The sequence below is a fragment of the Heterodontus francisci genome, chromosome 2 (genome assembly GCF_036365525.1).
Source record: "Heterodontus francisci isolate sHetFra1 chromosome 2, sHetFra1.hap1, whole genome shotgun sequence".
In the NCBI taxonomy this organism is placed as follows: domain Eukaryota; kingdom Metazoa; phylum Chordata; class Chondrichthyes; order Heterodontiformes; family Heterodontidae; genus Heterodontus; species Heterodontus francisci.
This window is the reverse complement of record NC_090372.1, coordinates 120,447,766-120,473,067: the sequence shown is the minus strand read 5'-3', so window position 1 is coordinate 120,473,067 and position 25,302 is coordinate 120,447,766. Positions and strand designations below refer to the sequence as shown.

Sequence of the window (25,302 nt, the reverse complement as noted above, 5' to 3'; positions counted from 1 at the left end):
GTGTTTTATAAAGGTTCATCATAACTTTCTTGCTTTTGTACTCTATGCCTCTATTTATAAAGCTCAGAATCCCATATGCCTTTTTAACTGCTTTCGCAATCTGTCCTATTTTTTAAAAATTTGTTCATGGGATGTGGGCATCACTGGCTGTGCCAGCATTTATTGCCCATCCCTAACTGCCCTTGAGAAGGTGGTGGTGAGCTGCCTTCTTGAATCGCTGCAGTCCTTGGGGTGTGGGTACACTCACAGTGCTATTAGGAAGGGAGTTCCAGGATTTTGACCCAGCAACAGTGAAGGAACGGTGATATAGTTCCAAATCAGGATGGTGTGCGGCTTGGAGGGGAACTTGCAGGTGGTGGTGTTCCCATGCATCTGTTACCCTTGTCCTTCTAGATGGTAGAGGTCGCGGGTTTGGAAGGTGCTGTCGAAGGAATGTTGGTGAGTTTCTGCAGTGCATCTTCCAGATGGTACATACTGCTGCCACTGTGCATCAGTGGTGGAGGGAGTGAATGTTTAAGGTGGTGGATGGGGTGCCAATCAAGCGGGCTGCTTTGTCCTGGATGGTGTCGAGCTTCTCGAGTGTTGTTGGAGCTGCACCCATCCAGGCAAGTGGACAGTATTCCATCATACTCCTGACTTGTGCCTTGTAGATGATGGACAGGCTTTGGGGAGTCAGGAGGTGAGTTACTCGTTGCAGAATTCTCAGCCTCTAACTTGCTCTTATAGCCACAGCATTTATGTGGCGAGTCCAGTTCAGTTTCTGGCGACACCTTCAATGAATTGAAGTCTTTATTCTATATTGCTTCTCCTCATTCTTCCTATCAAAATGTATCACTTTGTACTTCTCTGCACTAAATTTTATCTGCCACATGCCCACTCATTTCACCAGCCTGTCTATATCCTCTTCAAGTCTACCACTCTCCTCCTCATAGTTCACAGTAGTTCCAAGTTTTGTGGCATCTCCAAAACTTGAAATTGCACCCTGTACATCCAAGCCTAGGTCATTAATATAGATTAAGAAATGCAGTGGTCTAGTGCCAACCCCTCAGGAACACCACTTTATGCATTCCTCCAGTCCATAAAAACAACTGTTCAACACTTCTCCCTGCTTCCTGTCACTCAGCGAAATTTGTATCCCTGCTACCACTGTCGCTTTTGTTTCATGGTCTTCAACTTTGCTGACAAGCCAAGTATTTAGCAAACAACTTTTGGAAATCCATCTACACGACACCAACCACATCATCCTCATCAACGCTCTGTTACCTCAACAAAAAACTCAATCATGTAAGTTGAACACAATTGGCTCTTAAAAAATCCATACCAGCTTTCCTTCGAACAATCTCCTCATTCCAGGAACTCGCCCAGTGAACCTTCATTGCACCTCCTCCATGCAAGTATGATAGGGTGGATGTGGAAAGGATGTTTCCTCTTGTGGGAGAATCTAGAACTAGGGGTCACTTTAAGACAGAGATGAGCAGAAATTTTTTCTCTCAGAGGGTCGTGAGTCTTTGGAACTCTCTTCCTTATAAGGCGATGGAAGCAGAGTCTTTGAATATTTTTCAGGCAGAGGTAGATAGATTTTTGATAAGCAAGGGGGGTGAAAGGTTTTTGGGGGTGCGCGGGAATATGGAGTGGAGGTTACAATCAGATCAGCCATGATCTTATTGAATGGTTGAGTAGGCTCGAGGAGCCGAGTGGCCTACTCCTGCTCCTAATTCATATGTTCATCCTTCCTCAGGCAAGGGGACCAAAACTGCACATAGTATGCCAAATGTAGCCATACCAATGCCTGTATAATTGTACTAAGACTCATTTACTCTTAAGATTTCCATTCCTTTGTTAGAAAAGGTAACGTACCATTTTTGATGAAAGGTTACAGACCTGAAATGTTAACTCTGTTTCTCTCTCCATAGATGCTGCCAGACTTGCGAAGTGTTTCCAGCATTTTCTTTTTTATAACAATTTGCTTCCCTAATTGCTAACTGTCAGCCAAAAGCGACATCTCAATTCATTCCATCTTCGCTGCCTCCGGAGAATACTTGGCATCAGGTGGCAGGACCGTATCTCCAACACAGAAGTCCTCGAGGAGGCCAACATCCCCAGCTTATACACACTACTGAATCAGCGGCGCTTGAGCTGGCTTGGCCATGTGAGCTGCATGGAAGATGGCAGGATCCCCAAAGACACATTGTACAGCGAGCTCCCCACTGGTATCAGACCAACCGGCCGTCCATGTCTCCGCTTCAAAGACGTCTGCAAACGCGACATGAAGTCCTGTGACATTGATCACAAGTCGTGGGAGTCAGTTGCCAGCGTTCGCCAGAGCTGGCAGGCAGCCATAAAGGCGGGGCTAAAGTGTGTCGAGTCGAAGAGACTTAGCAGTTGGCAGGAAAAAAGACAAAAGCGCAAGGGGAGAGCCAACTGTGTAACAGCCCCGACAAACAAATTTTTCTGCAGCACCTGTGGAAGAGCCTGTCACTCTAGAATTGGCCTTTATAGCCACTCCAGGTGCTGCTCCACACACCACTGACCACCTCCAGGCGCTTAACCATTGTCTCTCGAGATAAGGAGGCCAAAGAAGAACTTCCATATTAACTTTCCGCAATTAATATACAAGGACACTCAGGTCCCTCTGAACAAACATTTCCCAGTCTCTCACCAATCAAAAAATATGCTGCTTTTTCCACCTGCCACGTTCTCACCAAGCTGTCTATATCCCTCTACAGTCTCTTTGTGTCTTCCTCACCACTCTTTTCCCATCTAATTTTGTATTGTTTGTAAATTTGGATACGTTAAACTCAGTTCCCTAATCTAAGTCATTAATATAGATTTTAAATAACTGAGGCCCGAGTACTGATCCTTGCAGTACCTGACTAGTTACAGCATGCCAACCTGAAAATGTCTCATTTATTCCCACTCTGTTTTCTGTCCATGATCCCCAATCCCATGAGTCCTAATTTGACTAATAACCTTCTGCGCCTTAGCAGATGTTTTTTTAAAAAATCCAAATAAGGCATCATTACCACTGCAAATTTCAGGCCTTTATTTTTCTGGTTTCCTTTACACTGACCAATTTGTACAATGGTGTAGGCTCTGCTCTTATGGCTTACATATTCCCTCCCCCTTTTCACAATCTTCCACAATATGAAATATCTCCACTACCCATCTAAGTCATTGAAGCAAGTGGGTTGGGAGTGCAATGAGATGGTGGTCCAATCCCATCTTTGTCTACACTGAAAACATCCAGTCCATCAATAATGACAATAGTAGATAAAAAAATCAGGTCTACAGTGACGGAAGAGGCAAATCAACAGGAAAGAGTGGAAAATGAGATAAAACAGAAAGGTGTTAAATCCCAGGGGTCACAAAATACTCACCGTAAAAAATTGTTCATGGAATGCCAGCATTTACTGCCCATCCACAGTTGCCCTGAGAAGTTGAGGGTGGGCCTTCATGCATTGCAGGTTGTTTTTGCAATTGATTGTATTTGATGTTTAATGGCCTGGGAACTAGCACAGCGAGACAAAGTGTGGGACTTTGTAGGCCAGAGCAGCTATGTGTGGCAGATTCACTTTTCTGAAGGACATTAGTGAGCCAGCTGGCATTTTACAACAATCTAGTAACTTTCGTATAGTCTTTTTTCTCTGGCATCAGCCCACAGATAACCATATGCACTGAATACAATTTAATAACAACTGCGTTACTGTTTGGTACCATGAATGCTATCAATGTTTCTTCTTTCTTTTGCTAACCTCTAATTTCAGAAATAAGCTTAGTGTAAATTAATACAAATTTATAAGTTTCATTTATTGCAGAGTTCCAAGATGTTGCCTAGTTACTTAATTAAAACTACAAAAGTTGAAAGTCTGAAATAAAAAACATAACTTCACTACAAGATGCTTCTGAACCTGCTGCATATTTCAACATTTTTTCCTTTTTATTTAGGAAGATCTTCCTAGGTATTTCTTTGCGGCTTCAAATATCTTTTCTAGTGTGTTTTCCTTGCGTCACCAGAAGCAAAACTCAAAGTTTTGCCATGATTGCTAATTAGCTCAAATTGATATGATTTTTCACCCTTTGCTTGTTCATATCCCATCGCGCATTGACTGATGGGGCCCTATCCAAAATGCTTGCTACTGTGTGTCCACATAAAGACAGAATTTTGCATTTCTACCAAACTGAACACTGAAAATGGTTAATGGAGGAAAATACCTACAAAAATATTCTACTTACCAGGTCACTGCATGTTTGGAAAGCTATTTATTGGGAACACCATCAGTGCAGATTGAATTATCTAATATAGATTCTCTATGCTCATTAATAATCTGCACAATATTCCATACACAGATTGCTGCACAGCATTATTAAGGGGCATCATTATCTGGGACTTTGACATACGTACTGAAACAATTATTTCTTCTAAATCTGAGCCATCGAGTCCACATACAAAAACTTGAAACTAATCAAAGAATGGCTTTTGGACTAAGCTAATAAACACAACTTCTTCTAGGTAGATGTCATTTACTACTGCAAAGCAGAAATTAAGCCAAATGCATAAATTAACAGCAGGCTGCAGTCCAATTTGTGTTGTTTTAAATTAAAAATACAGAGGGCACTAAATTAGATAGTCGCTGAAAACAAGCATGGGGATTTCGATGTGATACTAACCCATGCCTTTTGCTTCTGATGTAGGTAGCACGGCAACTTTGAGCTGTCTGCTCATTTGCATGATGCCTGCATGCAGCCAGTGCTCAAGTGCTGTTGAGTGGCTGCACACTTCAGCAGGGGGCCCCAAGTTTGTGCGAGGCTTGCACCACTTAAAGTCAGCCTGCACCTTGTAATCTCAGTATTTATATGGCTGTTCCAGTTAAGTTTCTGATCAATGGTAACCCGCCCCTAGGATGTTGATGGTGGGGGTTTCAGCGATAGTAATGCCATTGAATGCCAAGGGGAGATGGTTAGATTTTCTCTTGTTGGAAATGGCCATGGAACTTGTGTGGCATGAATATTACTTGCCACTATCAGCCCAAGCCTGAATGGTGTCCATGCAGACACAGATCATTTCAGTATCAGAGGAGTTGCAAACGGTACTGAACACTGTGCAATCATCAGTGAACATCCCCACTTCTGACCTTATGTTGGAGGAAAGATCACTGTTGAAGCAGCTGAAGATGGTTGGGCCTAGGACATGACCCCGAGGAGCTCCTGCACCACTAACATCACAGTGCTCAATGCATCACACACCCACTCACCCTACGGTCTATCAATCATGTCACATAACTCTCATTCATAGCTTCACCTCGCCCTCACACATTTAGCACTGCTGCAAGCCCCACGCCCACATCTCACAGCTTGCACACGCTGCCAGCTATTCAACCATGACAGGCACATCAACCAAAGAGACTGCACAACACTAACTATACATTTCTCCCTCTCTTGCAGGTCAAGTTGGTTCATGACTGGATGCAGCCGTGAACTAACTGCCAAGGGGCAGAGATGGCTGCATGCCCTTATGCTGATGGAGGAGACAGTGGTCATCATCACTGGCGCAGGCAGCGCTGAGGCCATGACCCGCAGCAGGACTGAAACCAAAGCTGACAATATCCTCGTACTTAATCCCCCTTCTCACATCCCACTTCCCTCCCATACCCCAATCTCTTCTGATTTACAAGCGGCAGATGGTGTAAGCATGTTTGTTTCTCCTCACCTCCCCTCATCACAACCCTACATTGTGGCTTGCTCCTTTTAGATACCCAACAACTGCAAACTGATCAGGCAATAGTGGAAGCGCAAAAGGTGGAAGAACAGGAAGACAGTGAAGACACAGCAGCACCATCATTCGCTCTCACACTCTAACTGACACTAGGTGTGATTTAGAGGATAGCAGAGCAACGGGATCTGGACGTGGTAAGGCACCGGACACAAGCGACCTGCAGCCAGGGCAGGAGGCAAGAGCAGCGCAAGTACAAGCATGGCACAGCATGAGGTCGTACATGAGTTCTGCTGTACAGGACTAATATAAGCACTTTGACGAGCAGGGTACAGAAGATAGAAATACATATTTAAATGCTTGGTGCATTGGGAACCCTGCAAGAAAGCCGGCACACAACAATGAGCATAGAAGAGTCCAGCACCAACTTTGCACAGGGATTTGCGCAGAGCTTGGAGCCCTTCCTTTCCAACTTGGAAGTGGAGGCAAATTCCATCGACATACTTGTATATCCAACAATGATGCAGTGTCTGATGGCCAATGTCTTAGCTTCCATTGCAGCTTCAGCAGAAGCCACTCAATGTCTGGGTGCTGCAAGCTCAGACTGCTCTTGTGCAAGCTCAGCTTGCTCAAACACAAGTTCAGACTGCTGCTATCACGGCTGCAGATACTGGCGTATAGGTTATCACAGAAATCCAACCTCCAACAGATCACTAGGATTGCTGAGGAGCTGCCCCAGGGAAGGTAGCACTGGTTCCATGCAGTACAAATCCACTGTCCTCTTTCAGAATGACAGCATTTGTCCTCCCACCACTGCAATTCTGCCAATGACAGTCAGGCAGCCATCCCAGACTGCTACTGCACATGCCAAGATGGTGCAGTCCAAAGCCAGACCCTATCGGTCCATAAATAAAAACAAGAAACGCTGGAAATACTCAGCAGGTCTGGCAGCATCTGTGGAGAGAGAAGCAGAGTTAACGTTTCAGGTCAGTGACCCTTCTTCAGAACTGGCAGATATAAGAAATGTAAAAGATTTTAAGCAAGTAAAGCGGAAGTGGGGCAAGAAATAACAAAAGAGAAGGTGTTGACAGGACAAGAGTCACAGAATAGCTGACCAGAAGGTCATGGAGCAAAGGCAAACAATATGTTAATGGTGCACTGAAAGACAAAGCATTAGCACAGATAGAGTGTTAATGGACTGAAAGCTGAACAGCCACAAGCACAAACATGAAAAAAGTGAGTAGGCACAGTAGAAACAAACTGAACAAACTAAAATAAAATAAACACAAAAAAGAAAAAAATAACGAAAAATATAAGTAAAATGGGGGGCCCGTCATGCTCTGAAATTATTGAACTCAATGTTCAGTCCGGCAGGCTGTAGCGTGCCTAATCGGTAAATGAGATGCTGTTCCTCGAGCTTGCGTTGATGCTCACTGGAACACTGCAGCAATCCCAGGACAAAGATGTGAGCATGAGAGCAGGGGGGAGAGTTGAAATGGCAAGCAACCAGAAGCTCGGGGTTATGCTTACAGACTGAGCGGAGGTGTTCTGCAAAGCAGTCACCCAGTCTGCGTTTGGTCTTCCCAATGTAGAGGGGACCACATTGTGAGCAGCGAATACAGTATACTACATTGAAAGAAGTACAAGTAAATCGCTGCTTCACCTGAAAGGAGTGTTTTAAGCCTTGGATAGTGAGGAGAGAGAAGGTAAATGGGCAGGTATTACACCTCCTGCGATAACAGGGGAAGGTGCCGTGGGAAGGGGACGAAGTGATGGGTGTATTGGAGGAGTGGACGAGGGTATCGCGGTGAAACGATCTCTTCAGTATGCTGACAGGGGAGGGGAGGGGAAGATGCGTTTGGTAGTGTCATCACGCTGGAGGTGGCGAAAATGGCAGAGAATGATCCTTTGGATATGGAGGCTGATGGAGTGGAAAGTGAGGACAAGGAGAACCCTGTCGCAGTTCTAGGAGGGAGGGGAAGGGGTGAGGGTAGAAGTGTGGGAAATGGGCCGGACACTGTTGAGGGCCCTGTCAACCACAGTGGGAAGAAATCTCGGTTGAGGAAAAAGGAAGAGATATTAGAAGCGCTGTCATGGAAGGTAGCATCATCAGAGCAGATGCGTTGGAGACGGAGAAACTGGGCGAATGGAATGGAGTCCTTACAGGAGGCAGGATGTGAAGATGTGTAGTCGAGGTAGCTGTGGGAGTCGAGGTAGCTGTGGGAGTCGATGGGCTTATAATGAATATTAGCAGACAGCCTATCCCCAGAGATGGAGACAGAGAAGTCGAGGAAGGGGAGGGAAGTGTCAGAGATGGACCATGTAAAGGTGAGAGAAGGGTGGAAATTGGAAGCTAAGTTGATAAAGTTTTCCAGTTCAGGACAGGAGCAGGAAACGGCACCAATACAGTCATCAATGTACTGGGAAAAGAGTTGGGGGAGGGGGCCTGAGTAGGACTGGAATAAGGAATGCTTGACATAAGCCACAAAAAGACAGGCATAACTCGGGCCCATGCGGGTACCCATAGCAACACCTTTTATTTGAAGGAAGTGAGTGGAGTTGAAGGAAAAGTTGTTCAATGTGAGAACAAGTTCAGCCAGGCGGAGGAGGGTGGTGGTGGATGGGGACTGGTTGGGCCTCTGCTCAAGGAAGAAGCAGAGAGCCCTCAAACCGTCCTGGCGGGGGATGGAGGTGTAGAGAGATTGGACGTCCATAGTGAAGAGGAGGCGGTTGAGGCCAGGAAACTGGAAATTGTCAAAATGACGTAGGGCGTCAGAAGAGTCATGGATGTAGGTGGGAAGAGACTAAACCAGTGGAGAAGAGACAGGGTCAAGATAGGAAGAAATAAGTTCTATGGGGCAGGAGCAGACTGAAACAATGGGTCTGCTGGGACAGTCCTGTTTGTGGATTTTGGGACTGAGTCAGTCCAGAGCTGCTTGAGCTCACCGAGCAAGGCCATCTGAAAGTCAGCAGCCTTCCCCCAGCCTTGCTGCAGATACTAGGTTAGCCCTGTATAGGAGCACTTGGACAGCTAAAGGCATATGGAAAACAGGCACTAAGGGAATGCATAAGGGTGATTAATTGACATTTGTATGCTGTATGGCACAGTTTGATTTATAAATTTCGTTTGGAATGTTTATTTTGTAGTACATTTTATTTTTGCTTTGTGACCAAGCGTATGCCGAGATCAGGAACAGAGGGAAAAAAAAGGTGTGGGACTGTCAGTGATTGGGAAATTGGAATGCATCTACTGGTATCGCATTCAGATGAGTCGTTTATGGAAAACAGGGCTGCATTGGTTGCCTCATCCTTCTCACTCTGTCTCTCAGCTGGTTGCTGCTTAGCTGGTGAAAAGGGCTGTGCCTCCATGATGATGAGGTTGTGCAGCACGCAGCTGACTAGGAATCTTAGCATGTACTCTGTACTCCAAGTACTCCCCAGGAGTCCAGGCAGCAGAAGCATTATTTCAGTAACCTAATGAGCTACTCTATTGTGGCAGCATGGCTTTCGTTGTGTGCCTGCTACCCACATATGCGTAGGTTGCGCCATAGTCATGAGCCCTGTTGTCAAAGGATAGTTCTGGTCAACAAATTGTCACCGATTGTTTTGGGGTGGTGGCTGAAATGCAAATGACAGAACAGACTGCCGCTGAATGAAGGCAGCATAACTGTTAGCAGCTATACCATGGCACTGACCTGCAGAACATATATATCGTACACCAGCTGCACATTGAGGGAGTGGAACCGCTTTCAGTTGTGGTGCAACTTAGAATTGACATGAAGCACTTGCAAAGCATGCAGTCGATAGCACCTTGCAACATGGAAAGCCTGCAAACCTCATGAAGCCACATGCTTGCTCCACCTGCTTCTCTCTGAAGGGAGAATTAAAATATTCAGCTCTCTTGGGAAACAGAGCCTCAGTGACATCGCTTACGCAACTACGAATGGCAAACTGGGAAGTGCTGCAAATATCACTTGCTCCAGCCTGGAAAGAGTTCGATGCTTCACAGCCAATGATAATGCTGCCCTCTGCCCGCTCTGAAGTCGCAGTTGTGGTCAAAGCAGGTGGCAGATTTCTTACTCAAGTGTGGACGTCACACACGTTGCGCCTCACTGAGTTTCAGGTAGGAGAATTGTTTCCTGCACACACACTGCAGATATGACCTCTGCTGAGAGCCCTTCTCTCCCTCCCTCTTTCAGCAGCTTGTCCTGCTCTGTGTCATCTGTTCATTCTGCCTGTTATGTTGTCGTCCATGGGAAGTGCATACTACTACATCCATATTAGGGATCATTTGATTTGTGCAGAATCCTTGAAGTCAGGACCAAGTCTTTCAGCACATCCCGCACCACTCCCTGTAGATTTCAGCAACTTTATACAGCTTTCAAGACCAAACACTTCTTTGCAGCAACACCCTTCAATCAGCAGCTAAACTGTAGGTAGCTGATGATCCTTTTAAATAGCGCTGGCGGGTGGTCCTTCCTGCTGAATGCGCGTTCAGCTGTGTGTGTTTAAAAGATGGTGTTAGCTGGAGTGTCAAGCTCCAAAATGTCACCGCTGGTGTCAAAGCAGTTGTTGCACACTGATTGACGTCATGATCAGCCTATTCCAGTTGCGCTCCCCATGCCCACACCCTTACCAAAATGGTTTTCAGCATGGTTCACACCAGAAGTGCATGCGTGTACCACAGGTACTATTTTGGAGTCAAAACTGCACTCATAGCGCCCAAAATCCAGATGTTAAGGAACTGAATTTTGCAGCCAGAGAATTTAACAGAATAATGATGATTTAAAAGTCACCAGTTGAAATAGTTTTTTTTAAAAACTGCAGTATCATTTAATGTGCAGTGTTCTCACTAAGGACAGTACTTACTGGACATGAGGTGATGCAAAAAGATACCGATCCTCACCCCTCCTCCTAACAATTTCATATCTTGGTTAATGTAATTTTGCTGCTACCCAGGATAGTACTTCTGCTTTGACCAGATTATAAGAAGTTCAATACAATGTGGGATTTCTTCTGAAACTCAGGCAACTTCCTCCTCCCATTCTCACTCAGACCTCGCTACCTTGAGCTTCTTACAGTATTCCTTGCAACTTTCAGAAATACCCTGCAGGCCTCTGACTTTTGCAATTTCAGGTTTAGCATTCTCTATTTTCTCAGAGGCAAAAGAGATCATGGTGCATCCAGAGACATCGTGGGGTGCGGACATTAAAGGATGCAGGTGTAGACCCTTCATCCAAACTAATTTATGTCTGAGAGCCTAGACTGAGCACGTTGTCCTCTCTTTACCCTCCACAGGTGATCAGCCAGCTGCTTCTCTCCGACATTTTCAGTTTATTTTTTGAGAAATCAAGAGTCATAGAGTCAGTGCTTTCTTTTCATTTTGGTCTTTTCTTGCTTTTTTATTTAAAGCTTCATTTGTACTGGTGCTGGAGCCATCGTCTCCCAGGCCACAGATACACACGTTGGTCCAGTCAGCCCCTCAAGCCTGTTTGAAATGAGCAATATGCTTTGTGTTTTACCCATCTGCGTGATGGAGTTGGTGAAAAGGATAAGATTAGAGTTGATAGCTACAGCAGGATTTAGATTTTATTATGGTTTTCCATCAACTTATATCCATTATTTAGTTAGGTTGTGACACAGTAAAGCATTCATGCAATAATATTTTTTAAAAATTGCACTCAGTAGTTTTAGCTAGGGTATTCACCCATAAATTATCAAGGAGTGAACAGGGCCAGACTGTGCGTGTTTCACTTTTTAAAATGTTTTATTTATGCATAGTATTTTCATACAAAGATTTTCTAGTTTGCCAATTTGTATTGACCTTTATACATTCATACATGCAATACCCATATATACACTCAATAGTGTACATGCAATATATAAATCTCAATAATTCAAAAAAGTTCTTCCAGGGGATAGCAGAGTAATACAAACGAAATAGGTCTCAAGTTCGATCCCTGGCTGCAGCTAAATTAACTGATCCTAGCCAGGGCTTGCCAAAGTCACTACTAAATGACAGAGTTTGGAGTTTGTGTAGCTAAGTGTTAGCTGACAACAAAAGTAGGTTAAGCTGTCATTCCCCATCACATCTGAATACTCTGCTACCATTCACCACCAAGGTTCACAAATAAATGATGTCAGCTGGGCATGATAGCAAAGATAAACTGACATCCACAAAACCATTTCCATTAAAGAGTCAAAAGGAGAAAACTGAAAGAAATAATTGCTTAAACATTCTCAAATTTAAAAAGCAACGTTTGTGTCCTGATTCTGGGTTGTGTGTTAAACAAACTATGAAAGCCTAAGATCTTCTCCTACTATTTATAAATTCTGCAGAATCTAAAATGGCCACTACTGCCTCCAGTAACTTTACTGAAGTTAGCAGTAGCAAAACATAGCATATAGTCAATAATTATACCCCAACCCTTTCTACTTCTGCGAATGAAGTTCATTTTGTTTAGGTTTCCTGTTTCTCTTACTACTGTCTCATTTATCCAAATAAAAATCCCTCCTTAACTATGTCTAGCCAAAAAAGTAGGTAAAGAAACTTCCAGGACTAATATAAAATCTAAAACAAAAACAGAAAGTGCTGGAAATACTCAGCCAGTCTGGCAGCATCTGTGGAGAGAAGCAAAGTTAACGTTTCAGGTCTGTGACCTTTCATCAGATGAAAATCCTGCCCAGATTGCTGAAATAAAGGGCTCCTGACAGAAGTATCAGAATCCAAACATGAAAGGTCTTCAGACTGTACCAACCAATATTCCACTCCTCAAGCCTGTTCCACCATTCAACAGCTGATCTGTACGTCAACTTCATTTAACGGCCTTTGCTTGAAATTCCTTCATATTGTTACCTAACAAAAATCTATCTTTCTCAGTTTCGAACTTTTCATTTGAACCAGCATCCACAGCTAACTGAAGCAGAGTTTCAGATGTCCAGTACCTTTTCTGTTACTAAGTTCTTCCTGAAATCACCCCTGAACAGCTTAGCAGTAATTTTAAGGTTATGCCGTCTTATTCGAGACTCTCCCAGAGTAAACAGTTTCTCGCTATCTACCCCTAATTCTTTAATTGTCTTAAACACCTCGATTAGATCACGCCTTAATTTTCTACACTTGAGGGAATACAGGCCTCGTCTATGCAACCTGTCCTCAATTAACCCTTTAAGCACACTCTAAGCCTACTGCTAATATCTCACGAGGCAGATCTGCTGGAACTATTCCACTGTGGCCATAAGCTGCAAATAGTTTTCCTAAGCTTACATGGCACTAGAGGTTGCAAATTTCCTGAAGGAAAAACAGGAAAAATGGAGTCTAAAAAGTATAACGAATATGCAGTTTAATTAAAGCAGCGTATAAATACATATATTCATATGCATTTTGCTCCTTCAGTGCTCTGAAAATTTTAATCCTTCTGTTTTTAATGCTTGCAGTTTGGTACAGTGCTATTTAGATTAATGCTATAACCACTCCAGAAATTTAAGATTTCCCTTTCTACCAACCTGCTGTGTATTTTCTAGCATTTTTTACTTTTATGTTAACATTTCCCTTCCTTGTTCTGCAGCATCTCCTAGTCAGGCTCCATGTCATTTCCAATCTGGGTGAAGCAGAATTACACTAGTCCCCATGCAGAGGGTGTGCTTTGCCAAATATGAATAATTTAGATTTTTTTTTTAAAAATGCATGCAATTCCATTACAGTAAGTACATTTCTAATGAGCTGAAGGGGAGACCTACATGGTTTTTAGCACTGCTGATTTTTAAGTACACAATTATGACCTACTTAAAGTTTGCTTCATGAATGTCATCAAAACTGCCAACAAATTTAACTTATTTGCTTTATTGGCATTGTACGAGAACAAAACAAAAAGTTTACAATTATATCGCATCTTTAACAACAGAAAATGACCTAGGGTGCTTAACAGAGCGAGAGAAAATAGAAATAGATAAAAGGAATGGATATGAAACCATGGAGGCCGGGACGAGGAAGGATGACAGAAGGTTTGGTCAAAATGGAAGTTCTTAAGATGTTTACTATCAGTTGGGCATGCTACAGGCAGTAAAACTGCTCGGCATAGGAAATATGCTCAATTAGCTTGGGTCCCGATGTAGATCAACAAATGACAGATAAAAAGCGTCATAAATGCAAAAGCCGCTCATTCTTCCCAAGTATGGCATATTAAATGTGATTCTGTGAATCCACACTTATAGGGAACATATCTTGGGAAAATGTGAGCATACAGCCCAAAATTTTACGGTTGGATTTCAAAATCATCTCAATGAATATACTTCAATGCTTCTATGTTTCAAAAGCAGAACATGCGAACTGAAATAAAAACAGAAAACTTTATGATAAAATAAACATTAAAAGAGTTTTATTCAGCAAAATAAACTTTCATGCCTCTTCATTCCCTAAAAGGTGGACAGGGCAGGGAGAGGGGAGGATTCATATAGTGTCTTCAACATTCTCAAAATTTAAAAAGGGGATCACAATAAATTTGAAAACAGGAAAAGTGTTACATGACTAGGTCCCACAGACACCAAATGAGATGAATGACCAGTTCATCTGTTTTGGTGCACAGTTTGAGGAATGAATGTTGGCCAGGACACCAGAACTCCCCAGTTCTTCTTCGAATAATGCCATGAAATCTATCATGTGAACCTAAATAGGCAGATGGGTCTTGAGTTTAATGTCTCAATGTAGCACTCACGACACTACACTGATGTTTCAGCCTAGATGATGTCCTCAAGTGCAAGAGTACGCCTTGAACTCCTTCCTTGTTAAATGTAGCCAATGACAGACTTGCAGTACTAATTCACTTGTTGCCAAAACATCACGTCAACATTAGTAATTTCACTATCAATGTCACATTAATACACAATTCACTTCGCCAGTCGGAATCAAGTTATATGATCCGAAGTAAAAAATGTAACTGGAGGTGGGGAGGGTGGGGTGCAGAGGAGAAGAAATCCAATGCAGAGGTTTATTCACATTGTCATCTTGCTGCATATGTTGCTCGTATACACTGAACAAACATACGAACACGTAGATCTAGTGTGCTTCAGAGCAACCCAAGGAATCTGTGAGAAAGTCCTGCCAGGAAAAATGGCGGATAGGAGCAGGAAGTTGCAAAGGGACATAAACAGATTAAGTGATTGGGCAAAACTATGGCTATTGGAGTTCAAGGTGGTGTCATGCTAGGCCCCCACCTGCCAAAAATGAGGCACAATAATTTTGTCATAAACACTGATTTTAAACAGTTAGTGGAGTGAAGAAAGGACTTGTTAAACAGATCAGCCATGGCTGGAAAAGTCATTTGCATATTAACAGGCGGTAATTGGAAGGACAATTAGTCACATGACTAACCTGCTTGACAACCTGGATTTTTCTGAATTGCACAAACTGTTTGAATTCAGAGAGTGTCTGTTTGCTCCTGGACTGAAGATCCCACCTGTCTGCTCCCATCTCTTTCTCACAAGCCTCTGAATCCACTGAAGACACATGAAACCCAAAAGAGAAACGTCTCCTACAGTGAACAAGGTTTAAGAAGAATACTGGGCCCCAATGAAAAGCAAGATCTACCCACAATCAAAGACTCCACAGTGAGTTTGAAGAACCGTAACAAAAACGCTTCAGATATTGCCTCAAACTTTTCCATTTTATTTTTTCTTCTGCTCTTTTCTGTCTCTAATTGCGTGTATGTATCGCGTCTGCATGCTAGCGTGGGTGTGTCATATATCCGTAGGCGTTAACCGAATTAGAGCTTAAGCTTAAGTTTAATAAATTTCAACTTTGCTTCTTTGAATCCAAGAAAGCCTGTTTGTGCTGGTTTCTTTGCCTTATAATTGGAAAGTGGTGAACAAGGATTCACCAAGGGGGGAGTTAAAAACACGGTGTGTTCAAAATTAAACCCTGTTATGGTAAGACCAGGTGAAGGCTGAAAGGGAACTCGCGACCTCTTTCTCACCTGATCATAACAGTGGGAAAGTGAGATGCAAGAAATGGATGTTAATGACCTTATAAAAGCTTAAGAAATTAACTGAATATTATAGTAATAGCCCTCTCTCTCCTCCCTCGAACAAATATTTAATAGTAGCCTGCCAGGCTGACAGATGCAGGACAGCGTAGGCCTGTTATCTCTGACAAGGACATGATTTTATCACAGGCCCTGGTAGAAAACATTCCTAAGCTTGAGAATGTGGGATTTCATGCCCCATATCTCGACCAACTCTCTGAATAAGGTGAGCAAGAGATAAGCCACAAAGTTACTTCATGGACTGGTGGATGGAAATAGGAGGGATCTAGCTTGGGTATTTATCCCTTGCAAATTGGACAATTGAATAAGTGACTGACATTCGACACCCACCAGCTCCCTAGAAATAAGGTACATAAAGGAGGGGAAAAAACATCTCGGATGGGAACGAGCTTTCGGAGGTGGATGCATGCTAGCTCCAGCCTAACATCTTGGTTAGCTCAAGATGACACTGGGCAAAGAAAATCTTTCTGGGGTGGATCCATGCTGGCTACAGCCCAACACCCTGGCTAGCTCAAGAAGACAGAGAACAGAAGAGATTGCCACCACCAGCTACGCAGATCAGAAACCCCCTGCTTCATCCATCTGTTTATCGAATCCACGACCAGGAAACCTTTTAGTGGAATGCTGCTGCCAGCTATGGAGATCAGCATCCCTCTGCTTCCCCAATCTGTTCGTCCAATCTGGGATCAGTAAAATGTTCTCACCTGTTACGGGGTTGCATGTCTTCTCTGCCTATTCAACTTATCTATCATATATAACTGTTGCTTCTTAAAAAAACTGCTTTAAAACCACTTATGACCTCGACTCCCTTTTCTGGGTAATCTGTGACTCCCAGACTAAATCTAGCAGAGGTTAGTCACTTCAGATTCAAGCAAGAAAAATCGAAGTATTTTCTAAATTATGAAAAGATAGCAACTTGAATAAGAGCAAAGGGATTTAGGAGACCAAGTACACAAATCATTTAAAGCTAGTAGACAGCTACAAATGGCAATAAAAAGGGCTAATGAAATGCTGGCCTTAATCTCAAGGAGTCTGGAATACGAAGGGGAAGAAGTTACCCTTCAGTTGTATAGAAGCATGGTCAGACCGCACGTGCAGTTCCACATTCAGTTTTGGACACTGCACCTCAAAAAGGATATTTTGACTTTGGGCATGGTGCAGCACAGATTCACCAGAATGATACCAGACTTAGAGGGTTAAGGTAAGAGCATGGGTTGCATCAACTTGGCTTGCACTGCTTTCAGTTTAGGAGGCTGATGCATTATCTAATTGAGATGTTTAAAATGTTAGAAGATTGGATAGGATACATCTGAAGAAACGATTTCCTCGCTTGGGTGAATCAAGAACAAGGGGTGACTCAGGAGTGAAAACAGAAGTACTTTTTCCACACAATGGGTACTGGAAATCTGGAACACTTTCCCATAAAGGCTGTGGATGTTATGACCGTGAGAGCTTTCAAGACTGAGATAGATTGATTTTTGTTTGATATGGGTATCAAGGCAGATATATGGAGTTTAGGTGCTGGTCAGCCATGATCTAATGGAATGGTGAAGTAGGGTGGAGGCACTGAATGACCGACTCCTACTCCTATGTTCCCATCTCCTTCAGTGATACAATACAGGAAGAGGCTAAAATCATGTGAATAGTGCGATTTACTTCTGACTCAATAAAGCGTTAACGTGCATAATTAAAATATAGGTTTAGGCTTCCCAAATGGGGAACCTTCTTTGGTGAGGTGGGATTTCCAACCACCACAGAGATGCCTCTGACCCCGACCAACTTTCCTGCTTAAGGGTCATCTGCATGCTGCAGGCAGGTTCCCCTGCCTCTGCCAGTGTGTTGCGCCAGGCTAGGGATAGCCTCTTGCAGCAGCAGGTTGTAAAGATGGCTGTATTGGCAGGAAGATGACAGCTACCAAGCTGCCTGAAGAAAACAACATTTTTTTTAAAAATCACGTATTACTACCAGGGCAATGCAAGACTGCACCTATGATTATACCTCTGAAATCCTCTCTGCTGTCAAACAGGCAGTCAGGACTGCTGGCAATATATGTTCAGCATCTGAACTAGTGCAAAAGATAGCAGAGGCATTATTTCCTTCATTGGCATGTCATTTATATACACCGGTCATCTGAAAAAAGGGGAAACAGAATGCAATGGAGAGCATTTCTGGCCTTTTCCACCACAAATCTGCCAGAATACTATTAAAATGAGCCTGGAAAACCTAGACAATTGCTCTAGGAAACAACAGCAGGATAAAACTAATTGGCCTAATATGGTTAGCTTTTCAAACATGAATGAATTTGACATAAAAAGGTCAAATGCTTTCATCAGAAATACTAATTGATCGACAACCAGATGCAGTCAACTATTACTGTGCCACAAAAACTGACAGCATGCTGTCAAAGAACCTGAAAATTGTTTTTAGGGCATTAGAATAATATACTAGGTAATACAGCTTACCTGTTCCAACCAGACATCAGATTCTTCATCTGAAGCCCAGAGAATCATTGTTTTATCCATTGATGCAGACAACAGGGACAAGGGTTGTTCAAGACTGCCACCTGTAGGAGAAGCAAGGACACTCATCAGTAAGAAGAATATACATTGGCGAGGACACTGCGAGAACCCCCTGCTCTTCTCTGAATAGTGCTGTGGGATCTTTAACATCCAACCGAGAGGGCAGACAACACCTCAGTTTGCCATCTGAACAATGGCACTCCTGACTGTGCAACATTCCTTCATACTGTACTGAAGTGTCAGCCTCAATTACTTTTTCATATTTTTGTTTTCCCCACCCCAAAAAAGGGAGATACAGAATACCTAACTGCTTCCAGAACATTGCAAAGAAAAAATGTTAAACTTTCAAAGATTTTATACCAACAACCCTTCTAAAATAATTTTTCAGACCATGTACAAAAATTTAGTTTGAGAAATTGCTTACTCTTCAAAGAGTACAACTTAATTTTCTTCTGGGTCGAACATAACTTTAACTAAGTTACATAAGTACACTCTTTCTGTGCCTTAAACTTTGTTTGATTCTACAAGCCATAGTGCAGGAAAACAAGCACATGCTCAGCAGAATGGAAAATCTATAAATACATATACAAAATTAGAAGTTTGCAAATAAATTTCATGCCTGTACCTCTAACCCAAACTATTCTAGAAGCTGGCCATGCACGAGACAAAATATATAATTTAACTAAAATCATTAAGCCTCAGTTGATGCTTTTTTTGGTCTTCATTGCATCCATTTGTGATATTATTTATCGCCAGCTAACTAAAATTACACAAAGGACTTCATAAGTCAACCACGAAGTGCCTACTGACATCCTCATATGCACTCAATTTATAAAACATTCACATGCTAAAACCAGCAAACATAAAATATTGTAGGAATACATAACACAGAATGCATTAGCCTCTAGTCTCAGCCCAAAAGCATAAACCCATATACATTAAATATTGACACCTGCATGAAGTATTGAGAAAAAAATCCACACAGCTAATACTTACAGCACATGGCTCATTTTGCACCAGAAGAAATGCACCTGACATTAGTCACATGCAGTATTTTGAAAATTCAACATTTGACAAAACAGGAAGGCTAGAACAAGAAGTTTTCTTGTCATAAATTCACTGGTTCACATTTTATATGGTCAATGGCGAACAAACAGCGCTAGCCATTCATTATACCGATGCCCACAGACTTTCTGCGGAATTTTGCACTGCAGCCTGCGGTTATGACAGAGAACAAAAAGGAGCACGGCACCCTCCACAAGGTATCTTGGGCTTGTGAACAGGGCAAGCAATGGTGCATCTCCTTAACCAAATTGAAGAATCCTTACTGAGACATACAGAGTAAACTAGGAAGTGCAAGTTAGAATAGTTAATTCAATGCCAAGTCAAGTACAGAAAGCAAAATAAAGAAAGGGAACAAAAGATGGGATTAAGAGAGATAAGCAACAGAAAAAATTGAGCGAGTTATTCTAGTTTCTTAAGTCTCTAATAATTAAAATTTGATGGAATGAGACACCACACTCATAAAAGTTAATTTTCAGTGCTAAAGAGGTTGTTCAGCACTAATTTAAGACTCATCATACCGTTGAAATTTATGAGTGGACAAACCCCAACTTCTTCAGGCGTATTTAGTGGGTATCTATCATGCAAACACTGCAAATTCACACCCTTCTATGTTACTTGAATGTCAAGTCTCTCTTTGAGGTACCGATATGGTACAGTTTCAGGAGCAGGACAACCCGAACAACCTCCCCATTTCCACGTTTAACTATGCATGTGTGGACGCTGGAAATTGCAACGCGATTTACTCTTTAATAACGACAACGCAGATAGCAAAATCCAGACGAGTATTGATAACATTTCAAATCTAGAGTCAGAGGGAAGGGGAAAACTAAAACAAATTACATTCGAACAACAAATCAAGACCATAATAAAAGGTGGGAACTCAAGTATCTTTTTCCAATCATTCACTGTCCCCACACAGCAGAACTGTGTCACAACACTGATGGTAGTAATTGGTGTTGCTGCATTTAATTTCATTTTAAGTAGCAATTAGAGATTCCTGTTATTGCTTGAAGACGTTAAATTCATCTGCCTAACAGAGTCAGTTTATAGCAACTCCTTTAAAATTGTTCAAATCTGCCTTCATATGAAATTGAAATCCCCAAAATAAATCTGATCATTATTCAGCAATCTCCAATGCATCAATGCTCCTATGAAGGCAATGTCATACTTATACATCTCAAATGTAGCTTCACAAATGAGCTATACAAGATTAAAATAACCCATCATAAGAATGATTCATCTTGTACGTTGCCAGTCTTGGCTCAGTGAAAGCGCTCTCATCTTTAAGTCAGAAGACTGGGTTTAAGAGCCACTCCAGAGAGTTATACCAGAGATTAAAATGGTTAAATTATGAGAACTGGCTGAATAAATTTGATTTGTAGTCCCTTGAATTTAGACAACTGAAGAGGGACCTACTGATGCGTTTAATATTATAAAGGGATTCGATAGGGTAGATTGAGAAGGCATTTCCTGCTGTGGGACAATGCAGAACAAAGAGACAATTTTAAATTGAAGATCAGCCATTCAACATGTGAAACCAGGAAGTATTTATTCTCACAAAGTGCCGTGGAAATCAGGAACTCTCTATCCCAAAAGGTTATCAATGCTCAGGCAATTGAAGTTTTGAAGCCCAAAATTAAAAGTTTAGTGTTGTGTAAGAGTATCAAGGAATATGAATCAAAGGTGAGTAAAATAGGATATGGTGGTCATGCCTTCAGCAGTTAAAGCACCGTAATTCCCTCCCTAGGCCTCACCGCTTCTCTCTCCTCCTTTACGATGCTCCATAAAACTAACTTATTTGACCAAGCTTTTAGGCACCTGTCCTGTGAGCCTGAATTGTGCAGTGAGCGGCCAAAGAACAGCAATGCTGGTTACCCCACTGACAGCTGCCCACAAGGTTTTTGTGGGTTTTTAAGAGCACAGGCTTGTCCAGCATGGTGCTCTTTACAGGGCATCTGTGGTGCCTGTGAGCAAGGCAAGAAACAGCGAGGCTCGTTAACCAATCAGATTGAAGAATCCTCACAGACATGCAGAGTCAAAACCAGGAGGTATAAATTAGAATTAAATCATCTACAGAAAGTAAAATAAAGATTCAGAAATACAGATGGGATTAAGGGACGGAGATAAAGGAGACAGAAGTTTTTTTTAAAATCTCCAACACTAATTATCTTTTGAAGGAATGAGACTCCACTCTTGAAAGGTTAATTTCTAAGTCCCAGAGAAGTTTGGAAAGAATTTGTTACCGTGCCGCCAGGAGCTCAAAATGTCGGGCCACACTGTGCGATTATGCAGTGGGCGGCCACTTAGCAAACTGATGGCGGCTGCACCCCACCCAATCACATGGCGGGCATGGCATTGGTGATGCTGTTTATGGCGTCTCCTGACTTTGGATTGCAGAGTGTGACCACCACTCCCTCCCCCACCCACACACAGCAAACACTTGCAGAGTTCTCCCCTTCCCCCTACAACAGTACCCACTTGCAGAGTTCCAACCTCCCCGCACATCTGCAGATTAACCTTAGTGGCATGCCAGATGATAAAACAAATTCAACAGGATAACAAGGCTTAATTTACTGAACCTTTGCAGGCAGCGAAGACTCGCAACTCATTGGCGCCAGCTTTTCATGACGGGAAAGTGAAGGCACGCGAGTGCCGCACGTCATGCAGAAGATTGCAAACAGCTGGTAGGATCACAGCAAATTACATTCTAATTAATGCAAAATGGTATTTAACATATTTAAATATGTCAGAGTGGCAGAGGTGCTGGCATGGAACTTCGCCACCTCCGAAAAAATCAGAGACTGGCATTACAACCTCGGGTTCCGTGGTGGGCGAATCTGCGTCGATTCACCCCCCCCACCCCACCCACCATAGAACACGCCCTCAGACCAAGCACAAAATCCAGCCCGTTGTTCCGCAGTAATTATGCTGTTAAAAACTCCCTTACTCATGAATGCACCAGTCCTAAATTTTTCAGTCATCTTTAGTTTTGCAAGTATCCTAGGTTCATGCCATTGCATTCATTTTGTTTCACAGTCTATTGGTGAGGACTGTAACGGGGCACCCTGTGGAGGAGCAGGGTACCTCTCACACAACTTCTAGATTTTTGCATTTAACTGCATATGTGCGGACACCAGAAGACATTATCCAATTGACCCCGGTATCGTGCCAGAGGACAGGTGGATAGCTAATGGTATACTTATATTTAAGAAATTGAGATAGAGCATGGCCAGGGAGCTATAGATCAGTCAGGTTAACATTTGTAGCAGGAAAAATAATTCAATTCCTACTACAAAAATAAAATAATGAATAGTCAACTTGGATTTCAAAAGGGAAAGTCTTGCTTTTCCAACTTCATTGAATTCTTTGAAGAGGTAACAGAGTAGATAGGGGTAATTCAGTAGATGTAACGTATCTAGATTTCTAAAAGGCCTTTGATATACATAATAGACTAAGGAATAAGATCAGAGCATGTGCAATCAAGGGAAAATTAGCCCGATGGAGAGCTAACTACATGAAATCAGAGAGTAAGGGTAAAGAACAGCTATTCAGAGTCCTACAAGGATCGCTGTTGGGATCACTGCTGTTCATAATTTATATTAACGATTTAGATTTTGGAATAATAACACAATTTCTAAACTTGCAGACGACACCACACTAGACAAAATTAAGGAGTATTGCAACAAATTTCAAGGCAATGTTAAAATACAAATTTTAAGTTTCATCAGTGGCTCTGCTGGTAGTACTTGCCTCAAGTTAGAAGGCTGTGGGTTCAAATCTGACTCGAGGGACATGAGCACCAAAATCTAGGCTGATACTCCTACTGAGTACTGAGAGTGCTGCATTGTGGGAGGTGCTATCCTTTGGATGAGACATCAAAACAAGGCTCCAGCTGCCCTCTCAGGTGGATGCAAAAGATCCCATTGCACTATTTCGAAGAGGAGCAGCAAAGCTATCTCTGGTGTCCAGACCAATATTTATCCCTCAATCAACATCACAAAAACAAATAATCTGGTAATTATCACATTGCTATTTGTGGAAGTCTGCTGTGCGCACAGTGACTGCCATATTTCCTACAATAGAAGTGATTATACTTCAAAAGTATTTCATTGGCTGTAAAGCACTTTGGGAACAGCTGAGGGGCTGAAAGGAGCTATATAAATGCAAGTGTCATGCCCACCAAAGATATCATAACCCTACTATTAAAAATGAACTTTATTCAAGGTGGACTCTTTAAAATTGACTTGACATTTCGAAAAAAAGGCGAACATTGCAGCAAAAAATGGCCGCAGGTCAGATGACCTGCCCTGTATATTTGAACATTGCCTCACTATCTGTTAAAGACAAAAGGATACATTCCAGGCTAAGAAGTGTCAATTACCACCATCCTCAAACGATCAATAGACATTGCTGAATTGAATGGGTTCTTCTGAAACAGAGAAGATGTGAATTAGCCACATGGCATCTGGATTATACAAATCCAGACATTAATGCCCATGGATTCCACATCCTGGTCCAATGTGTGATCACAACAGGGGAGAGGGACATGCATCTCCTAACAGAAGCTAATGTGAGAGATCTTTACCTTATAAGGTGTCATGCAGACCCCCACCAGCCAAGAATGAGGCATATTAATTTTGTCACATGAACATGAATTTTAAACTGTTGCTGGAGTGAAGAAATGACTTATTTTGCAAGAGATCACCAGACACTTGGCTAGAGGACATTTGCATACTAAGAAGTGCTTGAAGAGACAAAATAATTGCTCACTGATTCAATTAACAGAGATTGGGCTGGGCAATGGTGATCCACGTCTTCTTGGTGTAACAGTTAGCACTACACAGCTACAACACAGGACCACTTGCATGCCAAACTGTTCAAGCAGCATGCGACAGACAGGTCTAAGCGATCCCATAACCAGTGGACCAGATCTAAGCTCTGCAGTCCTGCCACATCCAGCCGTGAATGGTGGTGGACAATTAAACAACTAACTGGAGGAAGTGGCTCCACAATATCCCCAACCTCAATGATGGGGGAACCCAGCACATCAGTGCGAAAGATAAGGCATTTGCAAAACTCTTCAGCCAGAAGAGCCGAATGGATGATCCATCTCGACCTCCTCCTGAAGTCCCCAGCATCACAGATGCCAGACTTCAGCCAATTCAATTCAGTCCACGTGATATCAAGAAATGACTGAAGGCACTGGATACTGCAAAGTTCTGGTAATAGTGCAGAAGACCTGTGCTCCAAAACTTGCCGCACTCCTAGCCAAGCTGTTCCAGTACAGCTACAACACTGGCATATACCCGGCAAAGTGGAAAATTGCCCAGGTATGTCCTGTACACAGAAAGCAGGACAAGTCCACCCAGCCAATTCCCACCCTAACAGTCTACTCTTAATCATCAGTAAAGTGTTGGAAGGTGTCATCAACAGTGCTATCAAGTGGCACTTGCTTAGCAATAACCTGCTCAGTGACATTCAGTTCGGGTTCCGCCAGGGCCACTCAGCTCTTGACTTCATTACAGCCTTGGTTCAAACATGGGCAAAAGAGCTGAACTCAAGAGGTGAGGTGACAGTGACTGCCCTCGACATCAAGGCAGCATTTGACCAAGTATGGCATCAAGGAGCGCTACAAAAACAGAAGTCAATGGGAATCAGGGGGAAAACACTCTGCTGGTTGGAATCATACCCAGTGCAAAGGAAGATGGTTGTGGTTGTTGGAGGTCAATCATCTCAGTTCCAGGACATCACATGCAGGCGCTCCTCAGTGTAGTGTCCTAGGCCCAACCATCTTCAGCTGTTTCATCAATGACCTTCCTTCAATTATAAGATCAGAAATGGGGATGTTCGCTGATGATTGCACAATGTTCAGCACCATTCGCGACTCCTCAGATACTGAAGTAGTCCATGTGGAAATGAAGCAAGACCTGGACAATATCCAGGCTTGGGCTGATAAGTGGCAAGTAACATT

At 42.7% G+C, this 25,302-nt stretch overlaps 1 protein-coding gene across 1 annotated transcript in view; it reads right to left on the bottom strand.

Moving 5' to 3' along the window:
• The window catches only part of elp2 (elongator acetyltransferase complex subunit 2), a 201,570-nt gene that overhangs the window by 98,172 nt on the left and 78,096 nt on the right, over positions 1-25,302 (bottom strand). The window contains exon 10 of the mRNA XM_068010006.1: positions 18,210-18,310. Within this exon, the coding sequence (XP_067866107.1) occupies positions 18,210-18,310 (101 nt within the window). The remainder of the gene's footprint in view (positions 1-18,209; positions 18,311-25,302) is intronic.